General features: G+C 38.0%; 1 protein-coding gene across 2 annotated transcripts in view; it reads left to right on the top strand.

The window, feature by feature from the left end:
- Window positions 1-15,065, top strand: part of pcsk6 (proprotein convertase subtilisin/kexin type 6) — a 123,385-nt gene that overhangs the window by 43,402 nt on the left and 64,918 nt on the right. For both annotated transcript variants that reach the window (XM_073859192.1, XM_073859193.1), the window contains 3 exons: window positions 2,070-2,170; window positions 7,601-7,704; window positions 7,924-8,041. In XM_073859192.1, coding sequence (XP_073715293.1) covers window positions 2,070-2,170; window positions 7,601-7,704; window positions 7,924-8,041 — 323 coding nt within the window. The remainder of the gene's footprint in view (window positions 1-2,069; window positions 2,171-7,600; window positions 7,705-7,923; window positions 8,042-15,065) is intronic.

The following is a 15,065-nucleotide window of genomic DNA, read 5'->3' as shown; positions in this document are numbered from 1 at the left end:
CCTCAGCCTTCTAAACCTGACTTTGTTTTTCCCAATGTTTCCTCCCCTAAGAACCCCGTTAGGCCTGCCCGGTCTCAACGCACCCAACCCTCAGTTACTCCCCGGGGTCAGAAGGCTCGTCCTGTACCCAGTCCAATCCCTCCTCCTGTGAACGCTGTTGTTCCCCCGCCCCCCCTCCCTTGTTTGTTGTTTTTGTTGTCCCACCCTAACCCTCTAGTTGTTCTGTCTTGTCTTCCTCTGTTGGTGTTTGTCATGTTTTCGTGGATGTTGTCCAGTGTCCAGTCTGTCTTGTCCTGTGTCTCTCCTTGAGGGCCGCCAGGTGGCGTCCCTTGAGGGGAGGGTCCTGTGAGGACTCTGCCATAATCTTGTTGGTAATTATATCTAGTTTTGTATGGCAGGGTCCTAACAGTACAATGTTTTGTGTGGGAGAACGTGGTTTTGGTATTGTCATATCAGACCACGCTTTTCTCGTGTCTTGTGACTTTTCCCCGCTCCCTTGTATTCTCTTGTCATTGTGTGTTATTTTCCCCGCTCCCTTGCATTTTCCAGTCTTTGTTTTTATGTCTTGTTTAGTCTAGTGTTCTGTTTTCATGTGTATATATATATTTGTATATATTTATTTATATATATATATATAAATATATTTATGGTTTTGTCTTGTTGGTACTGTGGTTGTCTTTTGTATGTGTTTTTCAGGTTCACGTGTGCTTCCTTCACAGGTGTTCCTGCTCTGTGTGATTGCCTCATCATGTCTTCCTCACCTGTTGCTTGTTATCCCGTCATCTTGTCTGTGTATTTAATCCCTTTGTGTTTAGTGTGTCTTTGCAAGTTCGTTTGTCAAGATTGTCAAACATTGTCAAAGTTTGTCTATATACTCGTCTGTCACGGCGTATGTTCTCGCCATTTCTAGCTATGCTAGTTTCTAGTCTTGTTTTGTGTCTGATTCTAGTTTGTGGATTTATTTTCCCTACCCCAGTCTGAGCTCACTGCTACCTGAGAGTTTTCCTGTGGACTCTGATTACTCGACGGCTCTCTGGACTGTTTCTCTGCTGCCTGTTACGGACTGTCTTCAACCTCTGTTGGATTTATAGACTGGTCTATCACTTTACGGCAGAGACTCATCGCGGCATTGTCGCTGTCCACTGGAGAGGTCCTTCATCACTGGAGCTGTCCAGCTTCTCTCATCAGTGTCTCTAACGCTCTCTCTCTCTCCCTCTGCCCGCCGCACGATTTACCCCTGTCCCAGTGGCTTCCGTGACGCGGCGCTCACGGGAGCGGTCTACGCACCCTACCCCGTATCGGGGTCTCCATACTTCCTCCCACCGTTCGTTGTCTGGCCGGAGCCCGAGCGTGTGTGGTTCATCGTTCCGGTGCCTGTGTGTGTTCCCCGTCTCAGCCGTCTGCCCTGGTGTGGCTTTATGCCCAGACGTGCCATTGTCTGTTTGCTGTCATTATTGTTTAAATAAAACCTTCTGTTAACTGCATTGGGATCCTCTGTGTTTTGTGCCTGACAGAGGCATTTACTGTATGTTGGGCAGGGGACGCGGATCTCATTGCTTGGCATGAGCTGGAGCGTGCAGTACAGAGCAGCAGGAGGGGTTGACGGCACAATGATTTGACATACAGGACCATGACAGGGAAAAGTGTTCACAAAACTCTCTCTCAAAGTTTGATTTCTTTGTTTAATATCATTCGAGTTTGTCATTGGACCCTTTTATTGGTTCTAAAAAAGCTTTTTAACCCGCTGTCGTCGCTCCATAAAGCAAAAAGAGTCTCGTCTTTGTTTGTTTGCCTTTTGTTTGCCTAACTTGTGTGGTTTCATTAACCAGATGTATTTACACTTGTCCAGTTTCGTCTGAAATGCGTTTCAGACAACCTTCTGAAGTGGTTGGAGCGATCGGATTTAAATCCGTCTTGAAAACGTTTCGGAGGGCATTTACACCTGGTCTTTTTACGATCGGATAGCTATCTGATCAGAGAAAACGCATGAAGTGACCAAGTGTAAAAAGCCCCTTAGACACAACCGTATCCACTTTGCTATATGTGTAATTATGTCTTTCTGATATCAGGTGACTACAGATCTGCGTCAGAGGTGTACTGAGGGTCACACAGGCACGTCCGTATCTGCACCGATGGTGGCAGGAGTCATCGCTCTTGCTCTAGAGGCAAAGTAAGTTCACTTTTCATGTCTCTCACTCATTTTGCTATTCTATCTATCTATCTATCTCCTACCAGTTTTTTTGGCATTGCTTCCACATGCTTAGCTTTTAAACACAAATCATCTGAAGTAATAAAGTGCACTGCAAATTACAGTGAAGCACAACTTTTGGTTCTGAATGTTTTTCTTCATAATTTTATTCATATGGAGAGATTTTAGTAAAGCCATGATTGCAACCAACCAGCTCTGAGACGTCAAAATATTACAATTTTGGTAACAATTTACTTGAAAGGGTGTTCATAAGACTGACATGACACATTTATAATCATGACATGACGTGTCATAAACATGAAGGTGATTTTATGTTAATGATAACTGTCTTTAAGTGTCATTTGATAAATTATGTAATTTTTTTAATGCAAAGATGACATTGTTTGAGATGTATTTGTCATGACAACACAACTGACCACTTTTTCAACAGTGATACAAATTTAATTTGTCATTAAAATGTCATTAAGTGTTAATACTCTGTCAAATAGTTTTATAACAGTTTCATGAATATTCTTCAGTTCAAAATGTTTTTTTTTAGTATTCTCCAGGTGTTTAAAGAGTAACTAAACCCTAATCCAACTTTTTTTAGTTACTGATCTGTAAGAATGATGGTTTATTAGTGCTGTTCATTGATTTTAGTAATTTTTTTGACATTTGGATATAAAGTGTTTCAATACTACAATATATGGTGTAAAAACGTCTGAGTGCTGCCCTCTTCAGGTTGAACGGTGGCTACTGCAGTTGAATTTTCCTATTGGATGTTGGGTCCAAAAAATGACTCGTGACGTAAGCAGGTTCAAGCTTACCACGCCCTTGTTACGATCTCACCACACACTTGGTACGAGCTTAGTTCGTCCCCTCTATCTCCGTTGGGATCTGCCCACTTTTCTAGCATTTTTCAAATATTGCCAGTGGGTGGAGTCAGGCTCTGACCAGGGGTTTAGTTACGCTTTAAGAAATAAAATATATTATGCAATAATAATAATATTAATTAAAGTTGATAAAATTATATTTTATTGCATTTAGAGACTGATTCACCTAAAATTAAATGAAAACAGTACAATAATGGGTTAAGCCATGCAGCGTTGGGTCTAAATTGCTGATAGTGATGGAAATTTTCGTTCATTTAAGTGACTAGTTCATTTTCAGTTCCTTCACCAAAATGATTCGTTCACTGATTCGTTCAGTGACCATTTCTTTATTTAACATAAATACACCAATAGGTGGCGAAGATGTGTGTCCTGTGTTATAAGACAATGAAAGACTTTTTACAAAAACTCATTCGTTTTTAATAAAGCTCCAATTGTGAAATACGAAGCATATTTTTATCAAGCTACAGAATATATTAAGACACACGTAGTACATCTAATCTGGATTTGTTGTAAATGAAGACTGGCGTGCTGTGAGTGATTGGCATGCCTCCTCTGGCTACACATCCTCATCCCATGGCGTCAATATTTGACGACACTTGACCATGCGTCAATATGTTACGAGGAGGGTATACCTTTCGCGTCATTTTTTGACGAACTGGGGACTTCAATACTATTACGTCCGTTGCATTCTCTTTCCTATTTTCTTACCATTTTCACGTCGGTTTAGGGTTAGATTACGCAAAATTAAACAGTGTACGCGAAATTAAACAGTTGTCACCTGGCGTTGGGGTTAGAGTTAGGTACGACAGTTGTCACCTGGCGTTGGGGTTAGAGTTAGGTTTGGGTAGGGATGTCATTATGTAAATCTAACCCTAAACCGACGCGAAAATGGTAAGAAAATAGGAAAGAGAATGCAACGGACGTAATAGTATTGAAGTCCCCAGGTCGTCAAAAAATGACGCGAAAGGTATACCCTCCGCGTAACATATTGACGCATGGTCAAGTGTCGTCAAATATTGACGCCATGGGGTGAGGATGGGTTGCCTGTGGTCCAGTCAGTCATCAGATCCTCGTTTACGAATCATATAATTTCGGTAATGTCTTTCACGACTTCGTTCAGACGCAGATGACTGACTAAAGTTCAGTGAAAGGGTGGATTCGTTCAGCAGCTCAAACCAATTATATATTCTTACTAACAACCCAAACTCAGAGACTCCACCTAAACATGGTTATTATAACTTTACTAAAATAAACCACATGATTCTTTCACAAGATTGTTTACATTGCACTCGCTTTCTGTACGATCCCTCTCATTCATTAGGTTGTACCTTGTACCAGTCATTCTGCTTAAGAACGCGATCTCTCTTTCGTTCGTTCAGACTCAAAACAGTGGCTCGGTCAGTGAAGGGTGTATTCATTCAGTACGTTGAGCCAATCATATGCTCAGACACAGCTCATACTCCATTGCCATTGGCTCGTACTTTTGTCACTCTTTGAAGGCAGAAAGAAGGCCGTGCTTCATTTGTCTGTGCTCCTCAAGAGGGGAGGGAAATTTCAGTGAACAAAAAATATGAGTCAATGGATGGCGTGAACGGAACGATTCGTTCACATAAAAGATTTGTTCAAAAACAACGATTCGTTCACAAACGTAACATTACTAATTGCTGACAAACTAATTAAATTAATAGAATCCTTTGTGTGAGGAAGAACAAGTTCTGTTAGTTGTCAGTTTTTTATGTATTGTGGACATACATAAAGTTAAAGGAACAGTATGTAAGAAATTTATATCAATTAATCATAAAATGGCCCTGAAATGTCACTAGACATTAAGAAATCATTTTCATTTCAAATACTTATGTCACTGACAACAGTGGTCTGGCCAAGATATTCTCATTTAAAAAGTGGAGTTGCAGCCCTCAACTGATGTTTATGTTGTCATTTTGTGTATTGGCCACCAGTTGTGTGATTGCAGTACCAGTTTTAGCCACACGTTTTGTGCTTGCAATACCAGTTTTGGCCACAATCCTACATACTGTTCCTTTAAGTATAATCTTTTGACGCGTCTTGCATTTTGTTACGCATTTAAAATTATTTATTAACACTTAATGACATTTAAATGAAGTTTAATTTAATGTTGTTAACCCATAAAGCTAGGTCGTTTTTTAAGTTTGATAATTATTCTGCTATCTATGTTTATGACAAGTATTAATGTATTGGTTTATGTCAAGTTGTCATAACAAAGACATATCAAACAATTTCATCTTTGCATAAAAAATGACGTAATTCAACAAATGACACTTAATGACAGTTGTCTCCTTCATGTTTATGACACGTGTCATAAATTATCATGACATAATTATGAAGGTGTCATAGCAGTCATTTACAGTCAAGAGCAATAAAAGGAAAAAAAAAATATTTTCTTTTTTTATGTATCGAAACATCAATTGTCTACAGAAAAGGAGAATTTTAGAATGAACAAGGGCTTTTTGTTCAGTTTCGGCAGCTGTGTAACAGTGTGGTATAGCCCGTAGCTAATTCAAAACAAAAGACTACAGAACAGAAACACTCTGGCTCCATTACAAAACCTATTGAGATGCCATTGCTGTGCTACATTGAACAAAATGTCTCTACATGTCATTCAATGAAGAAATACAAAACTTACCAACAATAACAGTACCAATAATAAAATAAGTACATATTGGTCAAAATACAATACCGGTCCAAAATCAAATGCCACCTTTCAGCTGAAATGTGTATTAACATGTAAATGCTAAATAAAATCTGGGCCCTTATTACATTAGGAGATATTATCAACCATGGATGACAGTTGCAACACTGTTGTGAACTGTATGTACACTGTTAGAAATGTCAAATTCGTCAAAATATGTACCAGAGTACCCTTTGGAAAGATCCTAATATGTACCATAAGGTACAGCTATGTATACATTTGGCACCAATATGTACCTGTTGATATCATAGACCGTTAAAAAATATGGACGTAGTTTCCGTGACGTCACCCATTGGTTTGTGAAGATCGCTTTTGAAGCTTAAAGTAGGCGTTGCCTGCCGTCGCCATCTTGGCCGCGCGTCTCCGCGAATTACTCACGGAAAACCGAAAATGGGTAAAAAGGCGGTTTATGGATAAAGCTAAGGTGAAACCACGCCCGCCTAGCGCGAGTCTAGTGACAGCAGTGGCTGTTCAACCGACACTCAAGCGACCACGCCCTTAATTATGCAGAAGTTTAAGGCTTAATATAATCTAAACGGGTGAGTTACAAAAAAATTCACCCCCCTCACAGTTGTCATGAGGGGCAAAATTAGCTATATAGGCCAAAAACACTTTTTGTACCAGGCTGTAAACATATTATTTTCTACTGTAAAGTTGGCCATTTTTAACATGGGAGTCTATGGGAATTGACTCCCTTTTGAAGCCAGCCTCAAGCGGCCAGCCGATGAATTGCAGTTTAAGTCACTTCCGTGTTGGCTTCATTAGAGAGATCGGAAGGTTGCCCCTCGGTTGAGATGCTAATGTGTACATGCTTTGAGTTACTACTAATATGAACTCTTCAGGTACAGAAGGGAGACTTTTTGAAAGAGTACAGCCACAGTGACAGCTAGGTTACATTTTAGGCGTGTAGGCGTCATTGGTAACACTTTACAATGAGGTTGTATTAGTAAACATTAGTATATGCATTAACTACGTAACATGGACAACTTAACTCATTAATTGACCCTTCACTAAGCCACGCTCGAAAACCGCCACAGGCCAATCGTGGTTTAGCAACCGTAACTAGGTGCGGGAGGTCTGTCAAGCTTTGGAGAAGGAAAACATGCCGAAGCCTTATGCGTATTGTGTAAATCTTATACCCGGTATCCTAAAAGTGGAATGTTTTCCCTTTTCGCAACCTAAAACCCAAGGGGAGAAATTACAGATGTGTATCAAGCAGTGTGGAAGGTTTCGTTCACAACTAAATGTCGACAGGATTAACAAAAACACATACGTTAATGTTAGCTAGCTAGTTAACTTAAAATAAAATAAGTTGATTAAAGACAAGACAGAGGCTGACTGACATACTTAAAAATATATTTTAGCATTTTGTTAATGGACTCTCCCAAGGTTAGTTCTATAATGTGTCATTGCAAAGTGATCCGGCTAATGTCTCGTGTTTAATCCACAAGACTTATGGATAAGCAGTTTGATTCATAATTATTTGATTATCTTTTACACATTTTACTTATCCTGCTGTGCACTTATCCTGCTTGAGCTGTTTCTCAATTTGTTTGTTTCCCGTTTGAGGCAGCGTATGAGGCGGCTGCTGCTTGCACTGGGACCTATAAGCTTCAGCTTCAATTTTAATTAAATCATTTTCTAATCGGTTACATATTATGTTGTGAATATATCCCTCAAATGCATATTGCAGTCTCTTTTGTCTTGCTGAATAATTTACTGATTAATTGTCCATGCTACCTACAGGCATATCAGTATTGTGTTTTGACCTAAATACACGTTAACTTTCAGTCCTCTGATAACCTGGAGGGATGTCCAGCATCTCCTAGTCAAGACATCAAGGCAGGCTCACCTGAAGGCTAGTGACTGGAAAACCAACGCGGCTGGATACAAAGGTGACAGCATAAGAAATTGTCAAATTTGGATGTGACTGCAGTACCATACCATGGTACTAGACAATTAACATATTTTTGTACCATGGTTTTTGCATCCTACCTTGTTAAGTACCCAAAATCCATAGTAAGCCCAAAATACTACAGTAGGCTATGTTCAAAACATAATGAATGCCACGTTGAAATAAACAACTAAATTGTTTCTGTATGTGTGGTTACTAGTGAGCCATCTGTATGGCTTCGGTTTGGTGGATGCAGAGGCCATGGTGGTGGAAGCCAAGAGGTGGAGAAATGTTCCTCCCCAGCACACGTGCACCAAGACCTCAGACCGCAGAACCCGGTGAGGAGATAAATTCTTAATCTTCTGTTAACTTTTACACTGCCAAATATAACTCGCTTCTACTCTATATATACACCCACCCTTCTGTCAAATAATTTTACTAAACTTTATTTAGCGCCATATCATTCCAGACTTATGTAACTTTTTTCTACTAAAACACAAAATTCCCAAAATTTCACCTTTTGTGTTTCATAGATAACTTAGAAAGATATGTTGGTGAGTAAACGACAACATAACTTATATTGGAGGAATGCTGCTTTAGGTTTACATACTTAAAGTAAAAAACCCTGATGTGTTCCATCCTGTACTATCCTCCCATATAGGTTTGTGAATTGCAAAGCCTTTTCATCAGATCCAGCTCTTTCATTTGGAAACGATATTTGATTATAGTGGGGATGACTGAAGGCATTTATTTTCATCAAAAAGCCATTGGTAATAACTGGAGCATGTCTAATATTATTGCCTCATATCGCCTCAAAATCCGCTTTCGTTTAGCTCCTAAATACTGTCACGACACTATACAATCAGCTGGCGTGTAAAATGTCGTCTTGTGTTTTCGAACTTCATGAACTACCACTTACACTTACTTATTCAGTGCAAAACTTCAATTCTCAGTTCAAATCCCTGCTGTATAACCAATAAAAGATCTGAATTGCTGACATAATGGAGCCTGCTACCAGCTCAAGGCAGATTTTATAACAAAGTGCCCACATTTTTTGAAATATATCAATTTGTCTGCATGCTGTGCTGTTAGAAATTGATTCAAAAATGTTTGCATGCATACAGAGAAACAGGATTTCTGTGAAAGTTCTTTTGGGGATTTGTGATCCATGTCTTTGCATTGCACTTTGCATTGTACATTGGTAACCCTGGCTTACTCTACTCTATTTCCACACAACACAGTTTGTCGCATGCAAGTTTAATGCCTTCCAGTTCTATTTAAATATACAATATATCAAATGAAAGAACATACTCTATGCTTTTAAACAAACAAAATCATTTCATCCTATCTTCATTTTTTTTCTCTTTTTATCACCTCTCAAATATGGGTAGGTTTCTTCAAAAATACCAAATTGTGAACAAAAAGCTGAGATGATTGCATTTTTGTAAAGGACTTTTATTAGAGATCGGATTCAGAACAATGATCAAAACATACACAGAGTATTTACGGCTTTTGGATCTGTAAATGCTATATTCTTTTATAACGTGGGTGTAAAAGTGCCATCTAATGCATAATAGTGGAAATATGGATTGCCGTAAAAAAACTTGTCTTTGGTACGGAAGCGTTTTCACTTGATGAGATAATTCAGTGGCAGGGAAAGAGTTAACACTGTGAAACACAATAAATGAAATGTTACTTGGTTAGGGGTTAGGTACGAAATTCTTCGTAGGTTATATAATAACAAAAATTCTATATATTTTAATCAAAATGTAATCAACTGATCTGTTAAAGAGCGTGCAGAAATTACATGACCTCAATTCTTATGATTGTATTATAGGTTATTTTATACTAAAGTAAAATTATACGTTTAGTAGTTATATATCTTAGGAAAGTAATTTCTTTAGTGTACAGTAGGCGCTATTTATTAGCATGAAAAACAAAATGGTTATTCAAAAAGCAAGCAAAGATCTAATTTTACTGAAACTCTCAGTGACGTCATCTACATGTTTGTACTAGTGACTCATTTAAACTGCTTTGATTTGCTATTACATTTATCTACTTATTAGGATCATCTGTGATTGGTTGAAATTCTCAACACTGCACAAATGCGTTAAAGGGGTCATATTATGAGATTATTGTTTAGATGTAAAATAAATCTTTGGTGGCCCCAGAGTGTGTATGTGAAGTTTTAGCTTATAATACCATATAGAGAATTTATTATAACATGTTAAAATTGTCACCTTGTAGGTGTGAGCAAAAATGTGATGTTTTTGGGTGTGTCCTCTTAAATGCAAATGAGCTGATGAAATGCAAACACTCCTAATTTTTCACATGCTTGCAGAGAATGGTTTACCAAAACTAAGTTACTAGGTTGTTCTTTTTTACATTTTCTAGGTTTCATGATATGTCTCCTTTAAAAGAACCGTTGTGCTTTTTCTTTTTGTGGTAAAGCTGCAGGGCTTGGTATCTTTTGATAATATTCCATCTTATAATCATTACCCATAACTTTTTCCCCAAAAATGCATTTTAAATTTAAAAATGGTATAAAGATTTGATTATGGTACATGAAAACATCAGTCTGGTTTTTCACATGTTCTTTTCAGCCTGATCTCACAAAATACGTGAAATAGTCATGCATTATTTTGCTCAGTTTTGCATGACATTGTCACATATTTCCACCATTTTACGTGCCCCTGCCACGACTTTCTTTTCCGTGACAGTTTCACTTAAGTTTTCACTGTTTTTCCTATTTTCTTACAATTGTTGCTTCGATTTGGGGTTAGAACATGATGAACAAAATTACATCCTTACCCAAACCCAACTCGAACCCTAATGTCAGGTGACAATGGTTTAAAAAGCATACGAAAAAATTGTATAAAACAATACTTTAAGTGACATCGTAACCCAAACAGCAAATCGAAGCGACAATTGTTGAAAAATAGGAAGAACAGTTGAGTAATCAATATGTTAAACTGTCACGGAAAAGAATGTCGGGGCAGGTAAAATGGTGGAAATACGTGACAATGTCACGCAAAACTGAGCAAAATAATGTGTGACTATTTCACGGAAATTTGTGAGATCAGGTTGGTTCTTTTGTTCCCGTATAAGTATGCAATATTAATAATGCCAAAAACAGACATGCTCTCAGGAGCTATTATGTTATGAAACATGTTGCATTTTTTTGCATGCATGTACAAATATACAACAGATTTATTTCTGTAGCTGTGTTTTTTTCGGTTAATGCTTGTGCACTGTGTCATTAACATTGCCTATCCTTGGTCAAGGACACCATGTGGCTTTTGTCCCGAGTGTCCATGCCCACCTAATTTACAATGCGTGTTAATAAAGTTAGTTGTCAAAACAAAGCAGCAGATATTGATTGCCTCTTGGCTCTGTATCTGTGCCAGCTGTGATGGAAATGCACTTCCCAATAAAGGGAATTTAGACACTGCCAAGTGTCACCAATAGTTGGGCAGGCAGGCTTTTTTTACTGCCTCATAGGTATGGCATAGTGGTTTATTTCTCTGGATGATAACCAGAAGGTTGTTGGTTGATATCTTAGGAGTTGCACTACTGCTAGTTTCTCATGAAACAAAAAAGATGAATCACAGTCATTTCCACTCTAGACATTTATTTACAGCATATGTATAGACTGTATGAATAAAGTTCAGATCGAAGTTACACCTGGACATGGAATATCCTGTGTAAAATAAGCACTGTCCCAATTTTACTATATTGTTGGCTAAAGTAGGATTAGGTAGAGTAACATGTGGTTGTAACATTTTTTGAACTGCCCGACAGTTTTTGGCTCTTTCCTTTGCCTTGTTTTTAGGTTTGATGGATGCGCTTAGAGGAATAAAAACAAATACAAGAAACCTGAAGTGTTTTTTCTACAGCAATGGAGCATGTGCCGTTACCAGCTGGCTCAAACTTGTCCTACCTTTTGTTTTTCTTTCAAATCATCAAATATTTCATTAGAACACTGCTACAAACCATCAAAGTCTGTCTGTAGTTTTGGCTGCGAGCATGGCTGCAGTTGCCAATGATATTGATCATAGATTTTGTTTTATTTATAGCATAGCACAGTGCTCTGGCCACACTTTAAATCTCATTAGCTGTAGCTGCCATCTTTTGATTTACAATCCTATTCCTTTGGCTCTTTGAAGTGAAAAATTTAATGTGTGTAGGGCTATACCGTAAACAATGGCTTTTTGATGATTCGATGCATGGCTTGCACTTTTCTCAAAGTTGTTTTGTCGAACCAGTCATTCTTTTATGTTTCTCTACATTATCACTGTAGGCCATAGTTTTAAAATGTAGTATCAAAAAGTTTTCTGAACATATTCTTGTCAAAAGATTGTCATGTGGTACATTTAATTAAAAATGACTTCGGTAAGTACAGCCAAACAGGCTAGCAGTTTATTCCAACAAGAAGGAACTGAATGAGATGGAGAATGATTTGGTGCCTCATTGTGGGCATTGCTGATTTGCTGATGGTACTGCAGATGGACGGAGGGAATATAAACCTATAGGACTGATTTAATGTATGAGGGTGCAGATCTACTTAAAGCCTTCATAATCAGTGTTAGAGACTTAAATTTGATTCATGTGGCTGCCAGTAGCTAGTGGAGTAAGATCAGAAGTGGTGTGAAGGACAAGGTGGTGTTTTAAAAACATGGAAACCCATCTTCAAAAGTTTGCTTTGTTTTAGGACAACAAAATGCCATTGTTGTGTAAATGAACATCCAAAAGGTATAAAAACGTTCCCAGTTTTGGACAAACACGTTGTAATGTAAACCGACCCTTAATCTTGGGTGTGAGTGATACATGTGTTGGTACTATTGTGTCTTTCAAGCATATGTTGACACTAGGGCTGTCAAAATTAGCGTGTTAATAACGCGCTAACACAAATTCATTTTAACGCCACTTATTATATTAACACGCGATTAACGCAACACGCAATTTCTGTTTGACCCTTGGTATAGCCCAGTGCTTCTCAGTTATTTTCTGTCACGCCCCCCCTAGGAAGAGGTAAACATTTCGCCCCCCCCCCCAACTCTCCGCCGCGACTGTAAATAGTATAATTTGTTTATAAAATTACACATCTGCAAAACATTGTATCCTTATAAAAATTGAGAAAACACAAAATGAAAACACAAAAAAATAAATATCGATCAACTTACAACAAAGAATAACTTATAAACATTGTTTTATAGTCTGTAACAGAAAAGACTTAAAATGCATCAATTTGCCTGAAATAAAAAATCAATCCTTATTTAAAGAATAATTTTTTTGACCATTTGATACTGAAAAATTAAATATAATCAATAAATAATAATAAAAAACACAAGCGGCTTATTAGTGTGATTGGGGTGTAATGTCTTTAAAAATCACTTCCTGAAAAAGTATTTTCCCTGGGGTCTCGCGCACCCCCCCTGGTGTCGCTTCGAGCCCCCCCTGGGGGTCCCGCCCCACTATTTGAGAAGCACTGGTCTAGCCCATGAATTGAGACGCAGCAAGTGACCCTAGATGAGTCGGAGGTTTTCATAAAAATAAGAACATTAAGCTCTCGTGTAGTGAATCCAATGCTCTAAATGGTCATTAAACATCTAAAATTATCTTTATCTGTACGTTTCCTGAGAGGTGTACCGTCTTAAATCCATAATCTAAAGCAAAGAAAGATGTGTCTGATTGATGATAAAAGAGTTATTAAGAGTGACAAGACTCAAAAGCAATCTTCCTGATGCTGACGTCGAGTGCGCGAGTGCGCGACCTCGATATATATAGACATTTACACAAAATTACACTTTTAAAAATATCTGTTTTGACAAGAATTCACACAGGTAGGACCTATAATCTGTTATATCCAGGGCTTTGAACCAGAATTTTTTTCCCAATTGGTTCGTTTCGAACAGAAACAGTATTTTAATGTTTTTCGGTTTTCAGTTCAACCGTAAAATTGACGTTCCTGAACCAGTTAAAAGTTCCTGAACTGGTTAATAACATTCCATGTCAGCTGTGGGATATACAAATAAGTAGGCTGATCATTAAGACATTAAACTTAAATTATTATTCTACATAATTTTCCTTAAGTCTCTATCTTGTCATCAAACATTAATAAATGCTACATTATTTAAGCAGCATAACTAATTCTGACATGAATACATTTGTTGAGTTCACTTAAACACGTGCGCACACACACAGACGGAGGACAAATTTCAAACGGCGCTTCGGGAAGAAGAGGCCATATAAACAGTCGCTCCTCATAAAGTAAAAATTACGTTGTTTTTCAATGCTTTATTCGCCAAATGTATTTTAATGGACTGCAGCATGATACACAATAGCATAACTATCTCTTAAGTTAATACATCAAGAGTTCTGATCTTTGAAGGGCATAGGGATAATCACGTTTGATTAGAGTTGTACCGGACACTTTCAACCGCATGTGCGTCTGTGCGTACAGTAAAATTGCTCACTTAAGCACCTTTTTGTAGTTAAATTGTGGTTAAGTGTTAACATTTGCAAGCCTTTGAAACACGTGCAAATCATCAACATTTTGTGTATTAATCAGCGAATCGCATGCGAGCCGAACTGTGGGTCGTGATATGTATGGAATAGATCACGGATCAACTGCGATCCGTTACACCGCTAATTAGTATTAAAACAAACATCTTGAGATACTTGGTAGCCTACAAAAGTGATTCCCCAGGGGGTACGTGAAGAGTTGAGTAAATGCGCTGCATGCTCCAAAACGCAATAGTAGGGCTGTCACTTTTGTGAAAAAATAATTTTCGATTTTTAATATATAAGTGTTCATTGAATCGATTGTAAAATCGATTTTCCATGTCTAAAAAAGACGTTTCCATTTAACGCCAAATAACAGACAAATGTAAAGAGAGCGCCTGAAACGCACAAGTCAGCAATATTTCTTATTCATTGTCATTAAGTTTCGTGCAGAATAAAAAACAGCAACAGTAGTGCAACATTCTCTAAAAGAGTGGACTGCTGCCATAAATGAAAAACATTACTGCAGGTTCAACCGGCTGCTTTTATGATTTAGGCAATTCAAAATTTATTTTAAATAATGATTCGATCCATTTCAAACAACTGTTAAAAAATGAAACTTTAAATAGACTTACTTGAAGTTGAGAACATGCTGTGTATTTTTTTTATTAAACGTAACCGACACTTAGGCGGCACTAGGCAGGCATAATGAAATGCGCAAAAAGACTAGGGCCATTACAAATTATTGGTCAGGAAAACAAGTCGATCAACATTTTAGGGGTCAAGAGCAGAGCGCTTTTCATTCACTATATGTCCATCTGTTGAGAAGACGCACTCCGACCGCACTGATGTCCCAGG

The sequence above is a fragment of the Misgurnus anguillicaudatus genome, chromosome 21, assembly GCF_027580225.2.
Source record: "Misgurnus anguillicaudatus chromosome 21, ASM2758022v2, whole genome shotgun sequence".
NCBI lineage: Eukaryota > Metazoa > Chordata > Actinopteri > Cypriniformes > Cobitidae > Misgurnus > Misgurnus anguillicaudatus.
This window is presented reverse-complemented; position numbering and strand designations above follow the sequence as displayed.